This window comes from Microcaecilia unicolor, chromosome 2, assembly GCF_901765095.1.
Source record: "Microcaecilia unicolor chromosome 2, aMicUni1.1, whole genome shotgun sequence".
NCBI classification, from domain to species: Eukaryota; Metazoa; Chordata; class Amphibia; order Gymnophiona; family Siphonopidae; genus Microcaecilia; species Microcaecilia unicolor.
In genome coordinates this window covers 464,733,949-464,755,510 of record NC_044032.1, presented here as the reverse complement: position 1 = coordinate 464,755,510, position 21,562 = coordinate 464,733,949, and the positions used below count along the sequence as shown (strand labels likewise).

General features: G+C 45.0%; 1 protein-coding gene across 2 annotated transcripts in view; it reads right to left on the bottom strand.

The window, feature by feature from the left end:
• Nucleotides 1-1,154: 1,154 nt before the first annotated feature.
• Nucleotides 1,155-21,562, bottom strand: part of SLC4A11 (solute carrier family 4 member 11) — a 357,901-nt gene continuing 337,493 nt past the window's right edge. For both annotated transcript variants that reach the window (XM_030190992.1, XM_030190993.1), the window contains 2 exons: nt 20,645-20,814; nt 1,155-4,531 (listed from right to left, as the gene is read on the bottom strand). In XM_030190992.1, the coding sequence (XP_030046852.1) occupies nt 4,468-4,531; nt 20,645-20,814 (234 nt within the window). In that variant the 3' untranslated portion in view covers nt 1,155-4,467. The remainder of the gene's footprint in view (nt 4,532-20,644; nt 20,815-21,562) is intronic.

The window sequence follows — 21,562 nt, the reverse complement described above, 5'->3', positions numbered from 1 at the left end:
TACAGCCAATCTGGCTGCTCAGAAACACAGAGCAATATGTATAAATAAAATGATCTTTGATTCTCCAGACTCTCCCTCCCTCTCAGTCTATCTGGCCTCTCCCAATCCACATTTTCTCTAAAATCTCTTCCCCCCAATACACACCGCCCCCAGCCCCATCTCAATCATTCTCAACCCATCACTTCCTTTCCTCCCAATCAGTCACCATCATTCTGTCCCCAGTCTCTCCAAGCTCAGTCTGTTTGTTACTGCCCCCTGACCTTTTGAGTCTTGCTGCAAGCACTGTCTCTGGGAGAGCTCTCTGTTATATTCAAACATCATATGGATCTCTGTAAGCTTGATCCGTGTGTCATCCAAACTTCTTCACTGCTCACAGTCTTGCAAGAACAGTGTGGGAGATTGTATGCTTGAGAGCTCCACAGTCCTGAAGGCAAACAGAACAATTTGTGCTGGAGACAGTGCTAGTGGCAAGCCTCTGGACAAGGTGGGGAGAAGTCTGTATGAAGAGGAGAGAGTTGTAGAGCCACACCTGGGGTCAATGGGGGCTGCCACTTGTCCCGGGACCTTGCAATGAACACTGCCCTAAGGGCTTATTTCCCTGCACAATTTTCTAACAGCTTTACATATGGAAAATATATTTTTTTAAATTATTCCCTTAAAACATTTTTCTACTAACAAAGAAATACATTTGATATAGAAATCTGTATTACAATATTTCATTTTGTGTTTAACAAGACTTCGCAGACAATTCAGAAAGGACATATACAGCGGGGCTAATAGCATGCTCTGTCTAACAATTCCATTTTTCCATAGTGATCCCTCATGCTGAAATTCCTGTAAATGACCACTTTAAATGAGGCAATTCTGTAAGGTTCCACTTAGAATAAGAGCAAGAATGCACATAAGTAATAGCATTCTATTCACGTGTATATGTGAACACTTATGCAGAATAATAATTTCTGGCACATATTTTGCAGGTGGGCCTTCACATGGGCAGAGTTTGGATGGAGCATGGGTGGTGCACACATTTATGTGCATACAGTAGGTTATAAAATATATGCATTCTTTAACAATCTAGGAGCTAGCATTTACATCAGCTCTATGGCTGCTATAAGTGCTTGTGCCTAAACTAAAAGCCTGTTTTTGACCTGTTATGCAATATTCTATAAAGAAAGGTAGGCACCTATTTTTCTTTATAGAATAGGTGACCCTTTATAAAATTACCCTCTTTATGTACCAGATCATGAATATTTACCCAGGACATTAATTTTAATTCTGATTACCCTTTAAAATTTTGCTTTCTTGTCCAGTAAATTTAAAAGATGGAACCACTGAATTAATAATCAATTCTGGTCCCATTTTGTTACTTTATATACATGGAACTCATTCCAATTGGGAGTATCTTATTCCATACCCAGTGTCTTGATTCTCTAGGTGCCATGTAAACAATGCTCCCCTTAAGTCTGATCCAGAAAATTATTGCACCACAGTTAAAACATTTAAGCTACTATACTTTTCCATACAAGGAATGTCTTCCCAGGATGAAAATTACATTCTCTGGAACACTTATAACTAAGAACTATGGAGGTTTCATATCTGATATGCTTTATAAAAAGATAGAAAAATTAGATTTAACTCTCCTTGAACTAGACTATTTTTTATTACATTTTACACCAAATTACTTAACACTCTTACTTTACTTATATAACTTGACCAGCTTTTTCAGATAAACAAAGTTTTCTTTTTCACATTGAACAGAAAATAAATGACTTTTTGTGTTAAACCTCAGCTTCATAAATTCTTTGTATTCCAAGTTTTCAGAGACTAAGGGCCCTGTTTACTAAGCTGTGTTGTAGGCACACTGTTTTTAGCACGCCTTAGTAAACAGGACCTAAATTAGCTGAGCTGAATATTATTTCATATCATCTTTCTCCTAGTTTTTAATCCTTTTATTTCCTTCTCATTTTTTATTGTGCTTTCTCTTTTCCTTCCCGCTATACACTACCGTTACTTGCATATCAGAACCCACAGCAAAAACTGAACTGTGCATCATGCCACAAGGTGTCAAATAGTCAAAAAGGAAAACAAGTATGCCACAAGACAAAAGAAAAATAAAACCCCAATCTCTCCACTACTCCAAAACATAAAACTAAAAAAAAATTAAACAGCAGTAAAATTAGATTTGTTCATATTCGAATAAAACATATAACCTTTGCAATAAGAAAAAAACGAAAAAAAAAAAAACACACTAAAAGGACTGTTATAAAAGTGCCCTTATAAATGCAATAAAAATACGAGCAAAATTCACATATCAGACAGTAACAGTAAGAGCACCACAGCTCACTGTCAGCTACAGCCCCCTCTTCAGAAAAGAGGACAACAAAACTGAAAAACAAACAACAACAAAAAAAAACATATTCAGCAACCGGGCTGAACAGTGTAAGCAAACTAAGCCAAAGATATAACTAAATCAAACACCCAACCCACTAATCTTTGGCAAGATTCCCATAGAAAAAATGATTGCACAAAAACCCTTTTTCTAGAATCTATTGATATATGTGCAGCTAACAGTACTGTCAATCCTCTTGGCTGAACAGTGAGGGGAGAGGAAGTACTGTAACACACTTATTTAAAGCTTCAATAGTCCATGAAACTGTCATGCAAATGAAAGGCCACAAAATTATTATTCTACTTGTGGTGCGAACTGCACCCTTTTTCAGTTCTTTCGTGTATATATTCAGGGGTAGGTCAGTGTTCTTCTTAAAAGGAACTCACAACAATCCTGTTACAGTCACCGCCTTGCACCATGATTGCAGAAGCAATTCTTATGCTAAGGACACTGCTTGTAAGCAGATATTTATATTCTGGTCCTTGTGGTGCCCTTATAAGAAGGAAACATTGCATTGTGGATGCCGAATGAAAAAAAAACCCAAACAAAACTAAAAAAGTTGTTAACAGCTGGCTTCAGTTGCTAAGTCCATGTTGTTGTATATTTTGGATGAAGTTCTAGGTTTTGGTTGGCATTAATATCTGTTGATCTGAACTGCTGTGAGAATGTGTCTTTGAAACTCAACTAGTGGTGTTATCACAGCTATGATGTATTTGCTCTTCCCCCAGCTCAAAATAATCTGAGAAATATATAAAAGTACATTAAGCTGGCTTTTTATATTCCAACATAAAATAGTGTCAAGGCTTAACCCTTCAAAGTATTTGTGGCATTGCTATTATTTGTTCTTCCAAAAACATGAGAATAATTCAAAATCCGGTGCAACGATTTCCATTCACTTTCAAACATTAAAAAAAAATTAACTGAGCACTTGCATATTATACATAAATATATATATATCTCTATAAATGTAGAAGTATACAACTGTATATATTATATATATACAGAAAACACACAAATCAAATATGCACTTGTAAAGGTCAACACGCTTGACTGGTATTTAAGCATATGTTAGGGACTGACACCAAATGACTTTGTGCATAAAGAAAGCAGTTGTTGCTGTGTGAACATACAATCTCAGAACTACAGAACATTAACATAAACAAAATAAGGCTCAAACAATTCTCAAATGTAGCACAAATTCAAATAACATAGCTTAAAGGTAGTTTAAACCCAGTAGCAGTATGAGTGCTACTAAACAAATCTACATATGAACATCCACCATGGAGCATTCCAGTTGTTACTATGAGCTTACATAAATCTGTAGGAGAAAAAAAAATAAAAATCTGCAGACGGTCCTAGTTAAAACTCAAATGTAAACCTAGAAGGACTCAAGCTGATAACAGGATTCTTAAAAGACCCCCTACTGAATACTTTTGGTAGATTTGCAGAAAGCAACTAATGTAAAACAGTAGAAACAGGAAAAATGGTTTCCTTTCAATTCTCAATCTTTTACAGCACACTGTTGACTGGAATAGATCACTTCTTATTCCTCAGCGGCTAAACTACTCAGTGCAGGGATATTAGCTTAGACAGGATCAATTAAACATTTTGCTTTGATTCTAGAAAAGACAACTAAAGACCAAAATAATCAACTCTTAAAAAAACAAAGGGACAAATATTGTCCATCTACCTACATATTTTAACATTCAATTTGTTTGAGACAAGGGACATAAAGGCATAAAAAGTGACCATTTCTTAAAGTAAAGGACAGCCGACACCCCTGGTCAGTACAACTCAACAACAGAAGTATCTCATCTTTGGAGTTTCCAGTTTTGCACATCACACGAAAGCGTGTTTGCCTCAAAGATATCAAGAGGATCAGAACCTCTTGACCATTCCTTTTAGCTCACAAACTTGCAAATTTTGGTTGTTCCTCTTGTTATGCTCCTGGATGACGATGTTACCAAAGGAAAAGCTGTATATAGTCCAACCCAGAAAGAAAGGGTGAGGGGTGGACTCAGGAACATCCAGTCATTGCTCCAGTCAGCTGGGAGCCCTTCCACAGGTATAAATTCCCTCTAATGCTCTGCATCCATCGCATCCAGGTATTTGGATTCAATGATCCTGGGTAGCAAGTTATACCTACAAATGAGAGAAAATCATTAGCTCCACTCTGTACCTACATTCAGACACACTTCTTAAGCTCTAAGGGAGCAATTCTGCAACTGGGTGCCCAGAGACATGTGGGAGCTGCCTGTCTATAATGGCAAGTGGGCACTCAGATTATTCTACACAGAATACTAGCGTAACCTAGCACGCCTAACATTTACACCATTGACCTGCTGTAACTGTGAGGCAGCTTGGGCAGAGAAATCATATTTGTTAATTCTGTTTAAGTTTGGTTCAGTCCTGCAAGTGATGGAATGCCATCTGGTTTTGATTGCTCAAATGTCTAGCTTTTGCTAGACTAGAGGTTAGAAAGGTCAGTGAGAAATGAAACTTTCTTTGTCCCTCTTTGAGTGATGGATTGTTCATAGGTATTATTTACCACATCTGGATGCCATTCTGAGCAAGGCATACTGGACAGTTTCGCAAGCAGTTTAAAAGATTAGACTGAACGCTGTTTAGAAGGAGATAGAGTAGATTTAAATAATTCTAGATGATTTAGATTTTGTCTTATAAGGAATTCTGATTTCTGCTTATTTTAAAATATGTTTTATTCTGTTTAATTAATAAGTTCTATTTCTATGTAGAATATCTTTTCAATTCAGTGTTACATCTTTGTCTGACTTTTCAAGTGAGATTTGTCTGCAGTTTAAGAGGTCATCATCTGGTTTGAATTATCCACAGTCCTAGCTAGTTCTGTGTATGAAGCTATGATTGGGAATCTGAGAATTTAATAATAATAAAATGCAGGAGATAGGTGCCACATTGTCTAGTTTGAGAGGCCCCAGGTCATAGGTCAGTTTAGGAAATATCTCAAACCTATGTAACTGATATTTTTGAGTAAATGTATAGAGATAATTAGTTCAAGACAGGGTAATCAATCTATTCTTTACCATCTGGTGAGAAAGGGGGGCTAGAAGGGTATAAATGGGAGCAGAAGCAGTTTACGTTAGAAGAGAAGGAGCTGAGACGAGAGAGACAACAGACAGGAGAAGACAGGAGACACAGAGAGAGAGCTCAGAAGAAGAGACACAGAAGGACAAGACACAGAGAGAGCTAGAGCTGATGTCCTACTTTGTTTGCTGGCAAATAAAGAAGATTCCTCTCTCATTCTGGTGTGTGGTGTTTGACTCCTGAAGTACCACAGATTCTGCTAACAATAGTGGTAATTCCTGCAACAACTGCAGACGTGGATATCTCTATTGTGACGTCCTTTCAAAAATGTGTCTTTATAACGTACTAGTACAAATCCTGCAGAAATAACAGCTAGATTTATGCTGCAGACAGTTATGCCCACGCTTGAGGAGGTGTAAATATTAGTGTCTAAAGTATGCATGTAAATCATGGCACCACACTCTGCCCAAATTCTGCCTCTGAACACATCTACTCTAAAGTTGCATACAAGTACATGCCTAATTGCACAGCAAGGTCTTTTATGCTCAAATGAATGAAAAATCCTTTCTAAAATCAATGGAGTTTTGCAAAAACATCTACTGGGTCTCTGAAGGCACAAACCTCTACCAATTGGAGAGTGTGACATTTTCTCCCACATTACTATTACAACTTTCTTCTACAGTAGTACTAGACCACACGAGACAGTCCCTGTTTCACAGAGCTTACAATCTATTCAAGTTGAACAGGCTACCAGACAGCTGAAACCTCTTATGCCACCAGCATTTGCTTGACTTTACTCTGGGTTTACACAGCTGCTGACATTCTACTCTAAACTTACATAAAACCGCATTTCAACATCAACACCACAAAGCTGCTCCTCAAGAGTGAGGAACTCTAGGCTATAGCATTGTACCATCAGATGAAGCTAAGGTTCTTACCTGTAGCAGGTGTTCTCCGAGGACCACAGGCTTTATATTCTCACAAGTGGGTGATGCCGACCCCTGTCGCCAGGTCCGGAAATGACAAAAGTATAAACAGAGCTTTGTGGAGCGCGAGAGACGCTCCACTGTGCATGTGTGGGTGCCATGTCGCCCGCTGCATGAACGTGGTCTTCTCAGCTTAATACAACAAAAATAAAGTAAAATAACAAAGGAGACAACTCCAAGGGGAGGTGGGAGGAATTGTGAGAATATAAAGTCTGGTGTCCTCAGAGAACACCTGCTACAGGTAAGTACCATTTGCTTTCTCTGAGGACAAGCAGGCTTAGTAATTCTCACGTGGGGAATCCTTAGCATCCAGGCCCCCCAAATAATGGTCAATTGGGCCTCGCAACGGCACGGACATAATGCAGATTAACTTGAAACTACATACAATCTGAATGAGAGTGCAGCCCGGAACAGAATAAGAGGGGCCTAGGGGGGATGGAGTTTGATTCTAGATACCAAACAGATTCTGCAACAATGTCTGCTGAAAACGAATGTTGCATCGGGTATCCTGCTCAAGGCAGTACTGAGATGAGAATATGTAGACTTAATACCATGTTGCAGATTTGCAAATTTCTTCAATGGAGGCTGACCTCAAGTGGGCTACCAATGCAGCTATAGCTCTGACATTGTGAGCCATGACATGACCCTCTAGGGCCAGCCCAGCCTGGGCATAAGTGAAGAAAATGCAATCTGCCAGTCAAATAGAGATTGTGCATTTCCTGATGGTGACCCCCATCCTGTTGGGATCAAAAGAAACAAAAAGCTGGGCAAACTGTCTGTGGGGCCTGGTCCGCTCCATGTAGTAGGTTAATGCTCTCTTGCAATCCAAGGTGTGCAAACTGCTTTCGCCAGGACGGGCATGAGGTTGTGGAAAGAATGTTGGCAAGACAATCAATTGGTTCAGATGGAACTCTGACCCCACCTTCGGCAGGAACAGAGTGAGTACAGAGGACTACTCTGTTGTGATGAAACTTAGTATAAGGTGCATCCACCACTAAGGCCTGAAGCTCACAGACTCTATGAGCTGAAGTAACAGCCTCCGAGAAAATGACCTTCCAGGTCAAGTACTTCAGATGGCAGGAATTCAGTGGCTCAAAAGGAGCTTTCATCAGCAGGGTGAGGACGACGTTGAGATCCCATGACACTGGTGGAGGTTTGACAGGGGGCTTTGAAAAAAGCAAACCTCTCATGAAGCGAACAACTAGAGGCTGTCCAGAGATAGACTTACCTTCTACACGTTGATGATAAGAACTAATTGTACTAAGGTGAACCCTTACGGAGTTGGTCTTGAGACCAGACTCTGATAGATGTAGAAGGTATTCAAGCAGGGTCTGTGTAGGGCAAGCAAGGGGATCTAGGGCCTTGCTCTCACACTAGATGGCAAACCTCTTCAATTTGAAAGAACAGCACCTCTTAGTGGAGTCTTTCCTGAAATCCAGCAAGACCCAGGAGAGACACTCTGAAAGACCCAAGGAAGCGTATTCTAGTCTCTCAACATCCAAGCTGTGAGAGCCAGAGACTGGAGGTTGGGATATAGAAGAGATCCCTTGTTCTGTGTGATGAGGGTCGGAAAACACTCCAATCTCCACAGTTCTTCGGAGAATAACTCCAGAAGAGGAGGGAACCATATCTGCTGCGGCCAGTGTGGCACGATCAGAATCATGATTCCGCGGTCTTGCATGAGTTTTCACAAAGTTTTCCTCACTAGAGGTATGGGAGGATATGCATACAGAAGTCATGTCCTCCAAAAGAGAAGGAAGGCATTTGATGCAAGACTGTCGTGAGCCTGAGTCCTACAACAGAACTGAGGAAACTTGTGGTTGATCTGAGTGGCAAAAAGATCCACCAAGGGGGTGCCCCATGCTTGGAAGATCCTGCGGGCTATGCCCATATTGAAAAAACACTCATGTGGTTGCATTATCCTGCTGAGTCAACAGCCATGGTGTTGTTTTTGCCCGCCAGATAAGTGGCTCGAAGGAAAATGCCATGCTGGTGAGCCCAATGCCACATCCAGATGGCCTCCTGACAGAGAGGGTGTGATCTGGTGCCCCTCTGCTTGTTGACATAATACATTTCAACCTGATTGTCTGTTTGAATGAGTTCAATTTGATGAGACAGCCAATCTTTGAAAGCCTTTAGAATGTTCCAGATTGCCTGAAGCTCCAGGAGATTGATCTGAAGATTTGTTTCCTGGGTGGTCCACAAGGTGTTTGAAGACCATATACATGAGCTCCCCATCCCATATGGCTGAGGAATTTGGAATGGGAGTCTGGATCGAATGGTCCACCACTGAAGAGAGCGTATGGGAGCGTATAAGCTCTGGGGACACTAGGATGATATCTTCCAGGCTCCCCATGCCTTGATACCACCAAAAAGCTGAAATCCATTGAGCTGATCTCATGTGAAGTTGTGTCATGGGTATAACATACACTGTGAAGTCATGTGGCCCAACAATCTCAACATCTGCCGAGCTGTGACCTGCTGTGAGGCTCATACCCTGGAAGTGAGTGTGACAACAGTATCTGCTCTTGCCTCCAGAAGATAGGCTCGAACCTTCTGTGTATCGAGCAGAGCTCCTATGATTCCAATCTCTGTACAGGGCAAAGATGGAACTTTGAGTAGTTTAAACTGAAGCCTAGTAGCTCTAGCACCCGAATAGTCATCTGCACAGACTCCAGAGAACCTTTGGAGAGGTGCTCTTTACCAGCCAATCATCGAGATATGGGAACACATGGACTCCCAGTCTACATAGCGATGCTGCAACTACCGCTAGACATTTGGTGAAGACCCTGGGAGCTGACGCGATGCCAAAAGGCAACACGTAGTACAGTGCTGATGGCCAAGCAGGACCACAACGGCAGGGTAGGCGCAAGCACCCCTGATGCACACCATTGCATGAGGCCATCCAGCAGCTCAGGGAGCAAGGCATGGATGCGCTCATCGAGGGCTGATAGTGGGAAAAGCTGGGGTGCCAGTTCAGGCGAAGGTTGCAGAACCACTGGTGTCGATGTGGGAGCAGGATCTTGGCTGCTAGGAGACTGGTGCATCGGTACTTCCTGTATGGAGGGGGAGTGGTCCTCCCAGTGCCGACGCATCTCAGGTGCCGAAACCTACGACGCCTCAGAGCTCCCGGCACCATGCGTCAAGGGTGACCAATCATTATGTTTCTTGGCCTTCGCCTGAAGCGTGTCACTGAGGCTCCTTGAGGCACCAACAAGGACGTCGAATCCACATGTTGCCTCAGGGTCGGGCCTAATGATGGATGGACCTGGGGGCCCTGCACAGCATGAGGCCTCGAGGCAGGTGGAGACCCACTCAATGCTTCACTGCTCCCAGTGTCTAAGGGTCTAGCAGCAGCCATGCTTACTGAGGCTCCTGATACTGGTGAAATGCTGGGCGTTGATGCCTCCGACCTCAATGCCAACATCAAGGAACTGGACTTGGCTCCAAAAATCTTCTCACGTTGAGCCTCTCTGGAAATCTGGGTAATCTTCTTCATGCGAAGACAGAGAACACAGTTAGTGGGGCTATGGTCGGACCCAAAATGCTGTAGACACCAAGAATGGGTGTCTTTCTCAGAACTTGTCCGATTGCTTAAAGCCACTGGGAACCTTTGTGAACATGGAACGAAAATCTTCCTCGGCTAAATTAAGCGAAGCGATGGTGCCTGAAAAGGGGCAGAGCACAATAAAAAAGAAAGGGAAAGTTTCCGGCCGAAGTCAAGGCCTAAAATCGGCCAGATGATGATGAAAAAATAAAGGAAACTAACTGGGAAAAGTAAACTAAAAATTGTAAGGGAAACAAAGGAAGGAGGTTCCACAACAAGAACACAATAAAGGTAGAAAAAAAATGGAACAAAAATAGCCGAAAGGCACCAAAAAAGCTCTTTAGGACCAAGTAATGTGAGGAGATGGTAAAAAAAAAAAAACAACAAAAAAACATACCCTCTCTTCACTGCGATAGAAAAAAAATGAGGAGACTGTGTTTGCGCAGAGGGCGGGAAGGCACCCGCATAGGGAGTGTATCCTGCGCTCCACAAAACTGTTTATACTTTTGTAATTTGCAGACCAGGAGACACGGGGTCGGTGTCACCCACTGGTGAGAATTACTAAGCCTGCTTGTCCTTGGAGAAAGTTTATTTTCTCTGCCATTTTGGGACTTGCTTCGGCAGTTCTCATTTGTAATTTAGCCGGTGAAGCACAAAAAGGAGAACTAAATGAGTCTGTCACACAGATATTCAATATTCTGTATTTTATTGGACAATACATACTTAACTGAACTACAGAACCCTGGGTATCTGCCTAACAGAACCGATTAGAAAGGAATTAGCCTAGTGGTTTACAGCAATGAGCTGAGAACTTAGAAAGCTAGAGTTCAAATTCCCCTTCTCTCACACACACTCCTTGTGATCCTGGGCAAGTCAATTATCTCCTGCTGACTCAAGCATCCTTAGACTGTAAAGCTCTTTGGGGATGGGACATATAGTACCTGAACAATTGTCACCATTTTACAGTGCTGTGTATGGAAGTAATGCTATAAAAATGATAACCAGTATTATTATTCCTAGAGACATTCAATGAGGACTACCAAAACTGACATCTAAAAGAGGGAGAAAAAAAATGCAACTGCAATACACTCCCCCCAATTCTATATAGTTGTGTGGCCAAATTTGCACGCACAGTTTGTAGAATGAGGTCAGTTGTGTGTTTAACTTAATAGATTAATTAGACGCTAAATGCCTGATGCTATACAGCATGTCTAAAGTTCCACGCCAAAATCCAAGCATATTCTATGACTATGTGCATAACTTAATTGGCTTAAAAAGCTAATCAGCATTGATAACAGGTTTTAAAATGCAATAATGAGCACTAATTGGCAATAATTACAATTTAAGTGCACAAATCTCTAAGTGTATTTTATAACGCACTGAGCCTAAATTCTAACGTGCACAGGCAAAAAGGGGGATGGTTATGGGTGGGGAAATAAGCATTTCGTGGGCGTTCCAAAATTTCCACATGTAGTTACAGAATATGGCCCAGTGTATGTAAATTTACGAGCAGGAATTTATGCCACATTTTTGTTGGTGTAAATGGACACATGTATTTTTAGGTGCTAGAATATCAACTAAGAGTATTCTATATAACGTGCCTAAGCTAAGGCGGGGTTTATAGAATACGGTTAGTTGGAACTGTTTATCGGGTGCATTTTTTAGGTGCCATATATAGAATCTCACCCTAATTGACCTTAACCAATTATGGCTATAATTAGTGTTACTTGGTGCTAACTGGCACCAATTAGAAATTACATACATAACTGTCCTTAGTCACTAATCTATAAGTTGCGCACCCAAATTGCAAGGGGATGTGGGCCTGGTAGAGGCATGGGAGGGTCAGGGAAATGTCAGACAGTTACGTGCATGCTTTACAGAAGACTTGCATTTACGCGCCTAACTGCCTACAATCAGGCAACGAGCATTTATGCCAGCCATTTGGCTGGCTCAAGTACTCCTGCCTAAAGTTAAATGTGTAAATGCGTACTTATGCTAGTATTCAATAACACTGCGTGCATAACTGCCATTATAGAATCTACATTTACCCTCTAATTCTACAAAAGCCGCCAAAAGTTGTGCATGCAAATTTAGATGCACATCAATTTGCATGCGCAATTTAATTGAACGAGCCAATTAGTGACAATTTGCTTTTTAACAAGAAATTAACAGTACTAATTAGATTTAATTGGAACTTACATACGTACATTTAGGCGCAGGATCTGCATCTAAATTTTATGTGCGAGTAAAAAAAAAAAAAGGGGGACATGGAAATGTGAGGGTTATGGGCAGAATAGGGGTGTTCCTACCATTTACGTGCGTTGTTATAGAATAATGGGGCTATGCGCCTAATTTAGGCACGTACATTTGCATCATGTTTCCTGCAAATGGCCGAGCCTAAAGTCAGGCACATGTTGCGGGCATAAGCGCTATTCTATAAACTGCACTTATCTGTAATCACGGCTTATGGAATAGCGCTTTTTTTCGGTGGCATACATAGAATTCACCGCTTACTGCCAGATTCTATATATCGTGCCTTAATTTCCACGCAGAAGTCGAAGAGTATTCTATAACAATGCATGTAACTTAACTGGTTAACTAGAGAGATGTTAACAAACAATTATCAGTGCTTACTGGCATTAAGATTTACGGGCAGAAAGCACTGAGCATATTCTGTAACGTGCTGTGTGTAAACTCGAAGTCACATAATTGAAAAGGGGCATGGCCATGGGCATTTCTAAAATCTATGCGCTTTTTATAGCATACACCCGCTGCACACTTAATTTAGGTGTTGGGATTTACGCCAAGTACAACATGTCATAAATGGCCTCAACTAAATTTGTCACACGGAGAGGCGCTCAGCGTATTCTATATACCACACAGAAATTTAAGCCTATTCTATAAATTTTAGGTGTACTATAGAGAATACACCTAGGCATATTTTTTTCTAAGTCACACATGTATTTTTCAGGCGCCATATATAGAATCTAGCCCTTAGGGTACATCATCCTGGTGCCTAATTTTAGGCAATCTATTGAGAATTATGCCCACCTGTGTGCACCAAGACAGCAGTGGTTTCATATTTCTCCAGGTCAGAAAGCATCATCATTAAGCATCAATGCTAATTAACTAGCAATTCCACATCTAAAGGATTAATGTGAAATCAAATCCATAAAAACGCATGTGTTAAGTATATCACTACTGCTTTGGCTGGCATAATACATATATATATATTTTTTTTATTAATGCTATTTTTATTAATGATTTATCGATGTTTATATTAGTTACTGACTGGCATTTACCATTGATTATTTGATATTAACTATCCCTCTGCTTTTGTTTGCTCTAGTTTTTGTGCATCTTTGGCTGTTCTGGGTGAAGTTCTACTATTCCACTCCCAATTCAAAAAAAGTGAAAAAACAAATTAGAGCTGGTGACTTTACTAAGGTAAAATTATGTATAATCATACCTGATAATTTTCTTTCCATTAATCATAGCTGATCAATCCATAGACTGGTGGGTTGTGTCCATCTACCAGCAGGTGGAGATAGAGAGCAAACTTTTGCCTCCCTATATGTGGTCATGTGCTGCCGGAAACTCCTCAGTATGTCGATATCAAAGCTCCATCCGCAGGACTCAGCACTTAGAGAATTACACCCACGAAGGGACACTCTGCCCAGCTCACCACCGCCGAAACGGGGGAGGGGAATTAACCCAGCTCATCCCCACACAAGTGGGGGAGAGGAATCCGTCCAGCTCATCCCCGCGGAGCGGGGGAGGGACACCACACCCGCCGATGCGGGGGGATCTGGCTTATCCTGCAACCGCAACCGCGGGAGGAGCTGACTGACCCTAACACCGCCGAAGCGGGAGGGGTACAAAACTGCCCTACAGCCGCACGAAGCGGGAGGGAGTGCCGGCAGAATTTTAAGTCTCAATCCAGCCCCGTGAAACGGAGGGGAGAGGAATGCAGCAGCTCACTGTAACACAAACTCGTCTTAACTCTTGAAGAATCCAAGTGAAAAAACTTGAACACGACGTCTTTCTGAAGTAACTGAAGACTAAACTTGAACCTGAAATGCAACCAGAATAAAAACAATACAGATATCTGGGAGGGGCTATGGATTGATCAGCTATGATTAATGGAAAGAAAATTATCAGGTATGATTATACATAATTTTACCTTCCATATCATCAAGCTGATCAATCCATAGACTGGTGGGATGTACCGAAGCAGTACTCACCCAGGGCGGGACATAGAAATCCCTGACCGCAACACTGAAGCTCCAAACCGGGCCTCCGCCCGAGCAGCCACAGTCAAGCGGTAATGCTTGGAGAATGTATGGGCCGAAGCCCAAGTTGCCGCCTTGCATATCTCTTCCAAGGAGACGGAACCGGCCTCTGCCATCGAGGCCGCCTGAGCTCTTGTAGAGTGAGCCTTCAGCTGGATAGGCGGCACCTTCCCCGCGGCCACATAAGCCGCTGCAATGGCTTCCTTGACCCATCTTGCCACTGTAGGCTTAGCAGCCTGCAGACCCCTACGAGGACCTGTATACAGGACAAACAGATGATCCGATTTCCGGAAATCATTGGTCACTTCCAAGTATCTGATGATGACTCGTCTCACATCCAGATATTTAAGAGCAGAGTACTCCTCTGGGTAATCCTCCCTACGAAAGGAAGGGAGACATAGCTGCTGATTCACATGGAAGCGAGAAACAATCTTGGGCAGGAAGGAAGGCACTGTGCGAATAGTCACTCCTGCCTCAGTGAACTGTAGAAAAGGCTCTCGACATGAGAGCGCCTGGAGCTCGGAAACTCTTCTGGCTGAAGTGATAGCCACCAAAAAGACTGCTTTCAACGTCAGGTCTTTCAGAGATGCCCTTGACAAGGGTTCAAACGGCGGCTTCTGCAATGCTCTCAGCACCAGGTTGAGATTCCACGCAGGCACCACTGAGTGCAGAGGAGGGCGCAGGTGATTAACCCCCTTGAGAAAGCGCACCACATCTGGCTGCGAAGCCAGGGAAGCACCCTTCAGGCGGCCCCTGAAGCAAGCCAGAGCCGCTACCTGGACCTTAAGGGAACTGAGCGACAGGCCTTTGTCCAGACCTTCTTGCAGGAACGCCAACACTGAAGAAATTGGAGCAGTGAAAGGAGAAAGAGAGCCTGCTTCACACCACGCTGCAAAGATACGCCAAACCCTGGCGTAAGCAGTAGAAGTAGAGCGTTTCCTCGCTCTCAGCATAGTGGCGATGACCTTGTCTGAGAAGCCCTTCTTCCTCAGACGCTGCCGCTCAATAGCCAGGCCGTAAGACCAAAGGGGGAGGGATCCTCCATCACCACGGGACCCTGATGTAACAGGCCCTGCTCCACTGGCAGCCGCAGAGGATCGTCGACTGAGAGCCTGATCAAGTCCGCATACCAGGGACGCCTGGGCCAATCCGGACCCACCAGGATTATCCTGCCGGGATGCTTTGCCACCCGGTCTAGTACCCTGCCCAACATGGGCCAGGGCGGGAACACATAGAGAAGCTCTTGTGTCGGCCATTGTTGGAGAAGAGCATCTACTCCCAGGGATCGAGGGTCCCGTCCTCTGCTGAAGAAGCGCGGCACTTGGCAATTGGCCGATGACGCCATCAGATCTAGGCTCGGCTGGCCCCAGCGCTTCGTGATGTCCAAGAACGCCTGAGCAGATAGCTGCCACTCTCCGGGCTCCAAGGTATGGCGACTGAGAAAGTCCGCCTTGACATTCATGACTCCGGCAATGTGGGCCGCTGACAGCTGTTCCAGGTTCGCTTCCGCCCACTGGCATAGACTCATAGCTTCCTTGGCTAGAGGGGCGCTCTTGGTACCTCCCTGGCGGTTGACATAGGCCACAGCCGTGGCATTGTCCGACAGGACCCGTACAGGCTTCAACACCAGTACCGGGATGAACTCCAAAAGCGCCAACCGAATGGCTCTGAGTTCCAGGAGGTTGATAGACCACTTTGCCTCTGCAGGAGACCAGAGCCCCTGCGCTGTCATTCCCAAGCAGTGGGCTCCCCAGCCCGATAACGAGGCGTCCGTCGTGACGACAATCCACTCTGGGGACACCAGAGGCATTCCCGCAGACAACTTGTCTGTCTGCATCCACCAGCTCAGCGCCTTGCGCACTGCTGGATCCAAGGGAAGACGCACCGCATAATCCTCCGACATCGGAGTCCAGCGCTGCAGCAGAGAGTGTTGTAGTGGTCTCATATGAGCCCTGGCCCAGGGCACTACTTCCATCGTGGCCGTCATAGAGCCCAACAGCTGCACATAGTCCCAAGCCCGAAGAGGAGAGGCTACTAGGAACTGGTCCACCTGAGCCTGAAGCTTGACAATCCGATTGTCTGGCAGGAACACTCTGCCCACTTGGGTGTCGAATCGAACTCCCAGATACTCCAGGGACTGAGTCGGGCGCAGCTGGCTCTTCTCCCAGTTGATGATCCATCCCAGGGAGCTCAAAAGAGCAACTACCCGGTCCACAGCTTTGCCGCACTCTGTATAAGAGGGGGCTCGGATCAACCAGTCGTCCAGATAAGGATGGACTTGTACTCCTTCCTTTCGCAGGAAGGCCGCTATGACCACCATTACCTTGGAAAAGGTCCGCGGAGCAGTAGCCAACCCGAACGGGAGGGCTCTGAACTGGAAGTGTCGGCCCAGGACTGCAAAACGCAGAAAGCGTTGATGAGGAGGCCAGATGGAAATATGCAGGTACGCTTCCTTGATGTCCAAGGATGCCAGGTACTCCCCTGCCTTCACCGCCGCTATAACAGAGCGGAGAGTCTCCATGCGAAAGTGCCGCACTTTCAAGGCCCGATTGACTCCTTTGAGGTCGAGGATAGGCCGGACAGAACCTCCTTTCTTTGGGACCACAAAGTAAATGGAGTAACGCCCCTTGCCAAGCTGACTTTCTGGCACCGGAACGACCGCACCCAGGCGGATCAGATTGTCCAAAGTCTGCTGCACTGCCACAGCTTTGACCGGAGACTTGCAGGGAGAGAGTACAAACCCGTCTCTTAAGGGTCGGCAGAACTCTAGCTTGTAGCCGTCTCTGATGACCTCCAGCACCCAAGCGTCTGAAGTTATTGTGGTCCACTCGCCCAGAAACGAGGACAGCCGTCCTCCAATCTGCACTGGGGCGTGGACCAATACCCCGTCATTGGGTACGAGACCCTGGGGGAGGACCGGAGGGAGCACCTCCGGGACGGCGGTCTCTGCGAAAGGAACGCTGCTTGGGGGAGAAATTCCTCTTAAAGGAAGAGGGGGCAGAAGCACCCGACCTGCCCGGGCGGTACAGACGGGCTTCCTGAAACCGTCCTCTGGAGGTACCGGGACGAGCACTAGCCCGAGCCCTGACCTCCGGTAACTTCTTGCCCTTAGACGTGCCGAGATCAGTCACGATTCTGTCCACCTCGACCCCAAAGAGCAGCTTGCCTTTAAAAGGCAATCTAGCCAGGCGGGATTTTGAGGCGTGGTCAGCAGACCAATGTTTCAGCCAAAGCCACCGCCGCGCAGAGACAGTCTGAGCCATGCCTTTAGCTGAGGCTCTCAAGACATCATACAGCAAGTCTGCCAAATAGGCTAAGCCCGATTCCAGGGCTGGCCAATCATCCCTCAAGGAATGATCCGAGGGGAAAGCCCGCTGCACCATAGTCAGGCACGCCCTGGCCACATAGGAGCCGCAAACTGAGGCCTGCAAACTTAAAGCAGCCGCCTCCAACCTCCTGTCTTGGGCGTCCTTTAGGGCCGTGCCACCTTCCACCGGCAATGCCGTTTTCTTAGTCACCGCAGTGATTAAAGAATCCACGGTAGGCCACAGATAGGCCTCACGTTCACTCACAGCCAAAGGATAGAGGCGGGACATAGCCCTAGCCACTTTAAGGCTCGCTTCTGGGACATCCCATTGAGCCGAAATTAAGGTGTGCATGGCATCATGCACGTGGAAGGTTCTAGGCGGGCGCTTCGTCCCCAGCATAATGGCAGAGCCAACAGGGGCTGAGGGAAAGACGTCCTCCGGAGAGGATATCTTCAAAGTGTCCATGGCCTGTAACAACAGGTTGGGCAAATCCTCCGGGCGAAAAAGCCGCGCTGCAGAGGGGTCATCCGCTCCATCCGAGCGGGGATCCGTCTCCTCCAAGGAATCCGCAAAGGACCGTTGGGAGACCTCAGACACGCTGCCCTCATCTACATCGGAGGAGACAAATTCCTCCAAGGCGTGGGAATCAACCCGAGGGCGTTTACCTCTGGGAACCTCAACCTCCTTACCAGAGGAGGGAGCGGGGGCAGCGTTGTGCATGAGGAAGGCCCGATGCAGCAGCAAAACAAACTCGGGGGAGAAACCCCCCAGACTGTGCACTTCCGCAGCCTGGGCAACAGCCCTAGGCGCGCTCTCAACCGGCGCTCGCAACAGCGGGGGAGAGACATGCTGCGCATCCAAAATGGCGTCCGGCGCGAAACTCCGCGAAGGAGCCGCGCGGGAAGAACGGCTCTTAACTTTAGCCGCTTCTGTGCCGTCGCCCAAATTAAGGGCGTTCATGGCATTAATGTCTCCAACCTCAAGGGCGGCCCAAGAAGAAGCCGTCCGAGCCGCGTGGCCGGCCAAGATGGCGGAGGCGAGGAGCGGGGGATGGGCGTTTATGGCGGGAAAAACCGCCACGCCGGAGGAAGGACCGGGACATGCATCGGCCGCGAAACTGTCACCCACCAAGGGCGAATCCGGCTTGAAGACCCCCGCATCCCCTCTAGAAGCGCTCGAGCGACCCGGGGAGCGACCCTTTGCGCCCTCGCCCTCCGACGCCATGTGCCACGAGGAGAAGAATCGGGGAACCCCCGCCCGCTATAAAAAGGTAAAATTACCTGCTGTCCGCTCCGAGTCGTAACGACCTGGTGTCTCAGTGAGTAGCTGCAATAGACGCTTAAATAAACGTCTTTAAGGCCGTTCAACATTTTTTTTTTTTTTAAACGGAGCCAGCGGGAGGGGGGAGAAAAGGAGGGACCTGGCACCACCAGGTTTGCACTTGCTCAAAAGAGCCCTCAACCCCAGGCACTCAACAAAACCTAAAAATTAGGCTTGGAGGCCTAGCCAGAGCTGCTGCTGTGTGTGACCACCACCTGCTGAGATAGAGAACATACTGAGGAGTTTCCGGCAGCACATGACCACATATAGGGAGGCAAAAGTTTGCTCTCTATCTCCACCTGCTGGTAGATGGACACAACCCACCAGTCTATGGATTGATCAGCTTGATGATATGGAATTTTCAGTTGCTAAGGAGATTTTTCAAAAGACCATCAAAGGGATTGCTGCCACTGTGCACAGCCGCAGTTATTGAGCAGTACTGTAGAAGCAAGGCAGCACTGAGTCCCATGAGGAAGCCACATGGTGAAACGGGTCCCCGTAAGGATGTTTCGCAACTGCCTCACATTGCTGCACACAAGATAAGTTCATTATTTGTATTTTCACATTTTGATCAAGTTTTTTGCACAGACAAAAACAAATTGTTGGGGGTTTTTATGACCCGTGATTAAAGTCAGCACTGTGATTGAGTCGCTGCATTGAATGATACAACAGTGCAAAGAGTGACACAGGCGTCTGAGGTCTTTCCCCCCAATTTTTTATAAAATTTAAACACGTATATTGGTAGCTACAGAGAACACTTTTCCTCCCTTGTTTTTCTGGATTGGGAATTATATATGCCAGACACAAGACAAGTAATACAATTTAGGTCCTGATGTATTCAACTCAGCCTAATGCAAAGTAAAATGGAGATAGGAGAGGAAAGGGATGAAACAGACTGAGGCCAAAGTTGTATCGACTCCCTCTCACCAGGGTCTCACTAATTGATGGCTGAACCTAAATGGAACAGGAAGAGATATGGGGGAGAGGCAATAGCACAGTGAATGTAGTTGTGGGATGGGAATATGTCTATGTAAAGCTGAAGGGGGAGTGGGCTGGGAGACTGTTATTTAGCAGAAACGCTAACCTGATGATAGACCACAATGGAACTGCTCTGAAAACTCTGCTTGAATTTAGTGTTCATAACCATGCTGCTCTTGCATCAGTCAGATGCAATTTAAACTCTGTGGTCTGGCTTTCACAAGTTAACTCAGATCTATGCCAGCCTAAATCATGTTGATGTGAGAATGGTGGACTGTTTAGGTGGGAAGGGGTTAGGGAGGAAGGAATGTTGTATGGTGTGCCAAGGTTAAACCTCAAGGAGACACTGATATGGTGGCAATACATTTATAGTCCACTATAGCCTTTTAGTCTCCATTAAGCTATTAGCCTCAAAATGGTATAACCATACCTCTAAGCTTACACAGCACCACAGATCTACGTGGACAGAGAGCTCAAAAATAGGGAACAAATGAGACAAAAGCAGAGAAACAAGAAGTGGTAGAACAGGACATATCAAATATAACTGGAAATTGAACTATTTTCTTTAACTATGCAGTGCTGCACAATGCTTTATGTGTTACTAAAATTTCAGCAACAAAAACATAAGACCTCAGTGGAATGGAACACATTTGATTCCATACTTCAATGGAAATGTTTTAACAAGATGATGAATAAGACATTGAGAATTAAACTTAGCCAGCTAGTGAAAATAACAGCAGCAATCAAACAAAACAAGATAGTACCTGATCGGTATCATGCCTATCATAATGAGAGGAAAGATCATCTTCATATAGGGCAAAGGTGACATTCCAAAGCCACAGAGGATTACAAGCTGAAGGACCTGCAGGCCGGTGAAATAATGGATTTTCCGCTGAGGGACTCTGCGAATGTAATGCGTTGGAGGGTAAGCTGTCTGTAAGAGAGGGAAAAAAATGGATAAATTAACCCTACTACAAAAAAAAAGTAGCTTAATAATTTGACACTAACCCAGCAATTTGGGTTATGGGGTCATGCACATGCTGAAATATTTATTACTAACACAATGCTTTTTAAAGCATAAATGGTGACTTCACTCCCATTTATGCTTTAAAAAGCATCGTGTTAGTAACAATATTCTTATATGGTTTCACAACACATTCTGCCATGTACACAAGACCCATTTTTGGCATTGTACTGAAACTTGTCAGTGAGCGATGCTGAGGCTTGGAATGATCTGTAAAGCAAAACGACAAACATCTGGTGCAACAACTAAACATGAGCTACTCAGAATCCTAGTTAACGTTCACATGCTCTAGACAATACACTGTACTGGAGGTGACTGAACACACAGGACTGAACCCAAGAGGTGCAGGGCCACATGAGACCAAGGAGCAGGGAGAAGATCTCAATTATGTCTACTGCTGCAACTCTGGAAAAGGAAGTGATGTCAGGGGTGGAGTGATCCTGTCCAAGATAGACCATTCAAAATGCAGGGCCTGAGGCAATCACTCTAATTCACCTCTCTCTCTCCTCACCGAAGACAGCTCTAATTGCACCTCATATATGGAAAAGGTTTGAGCAATACAATTTGCCCAACAACAAAAAAAAATGGACTGCCAAGAATATTACCAATTCCAATTCACAAGGGCAGGAATCAGGTCTGGATTCCAAGACATCTACAA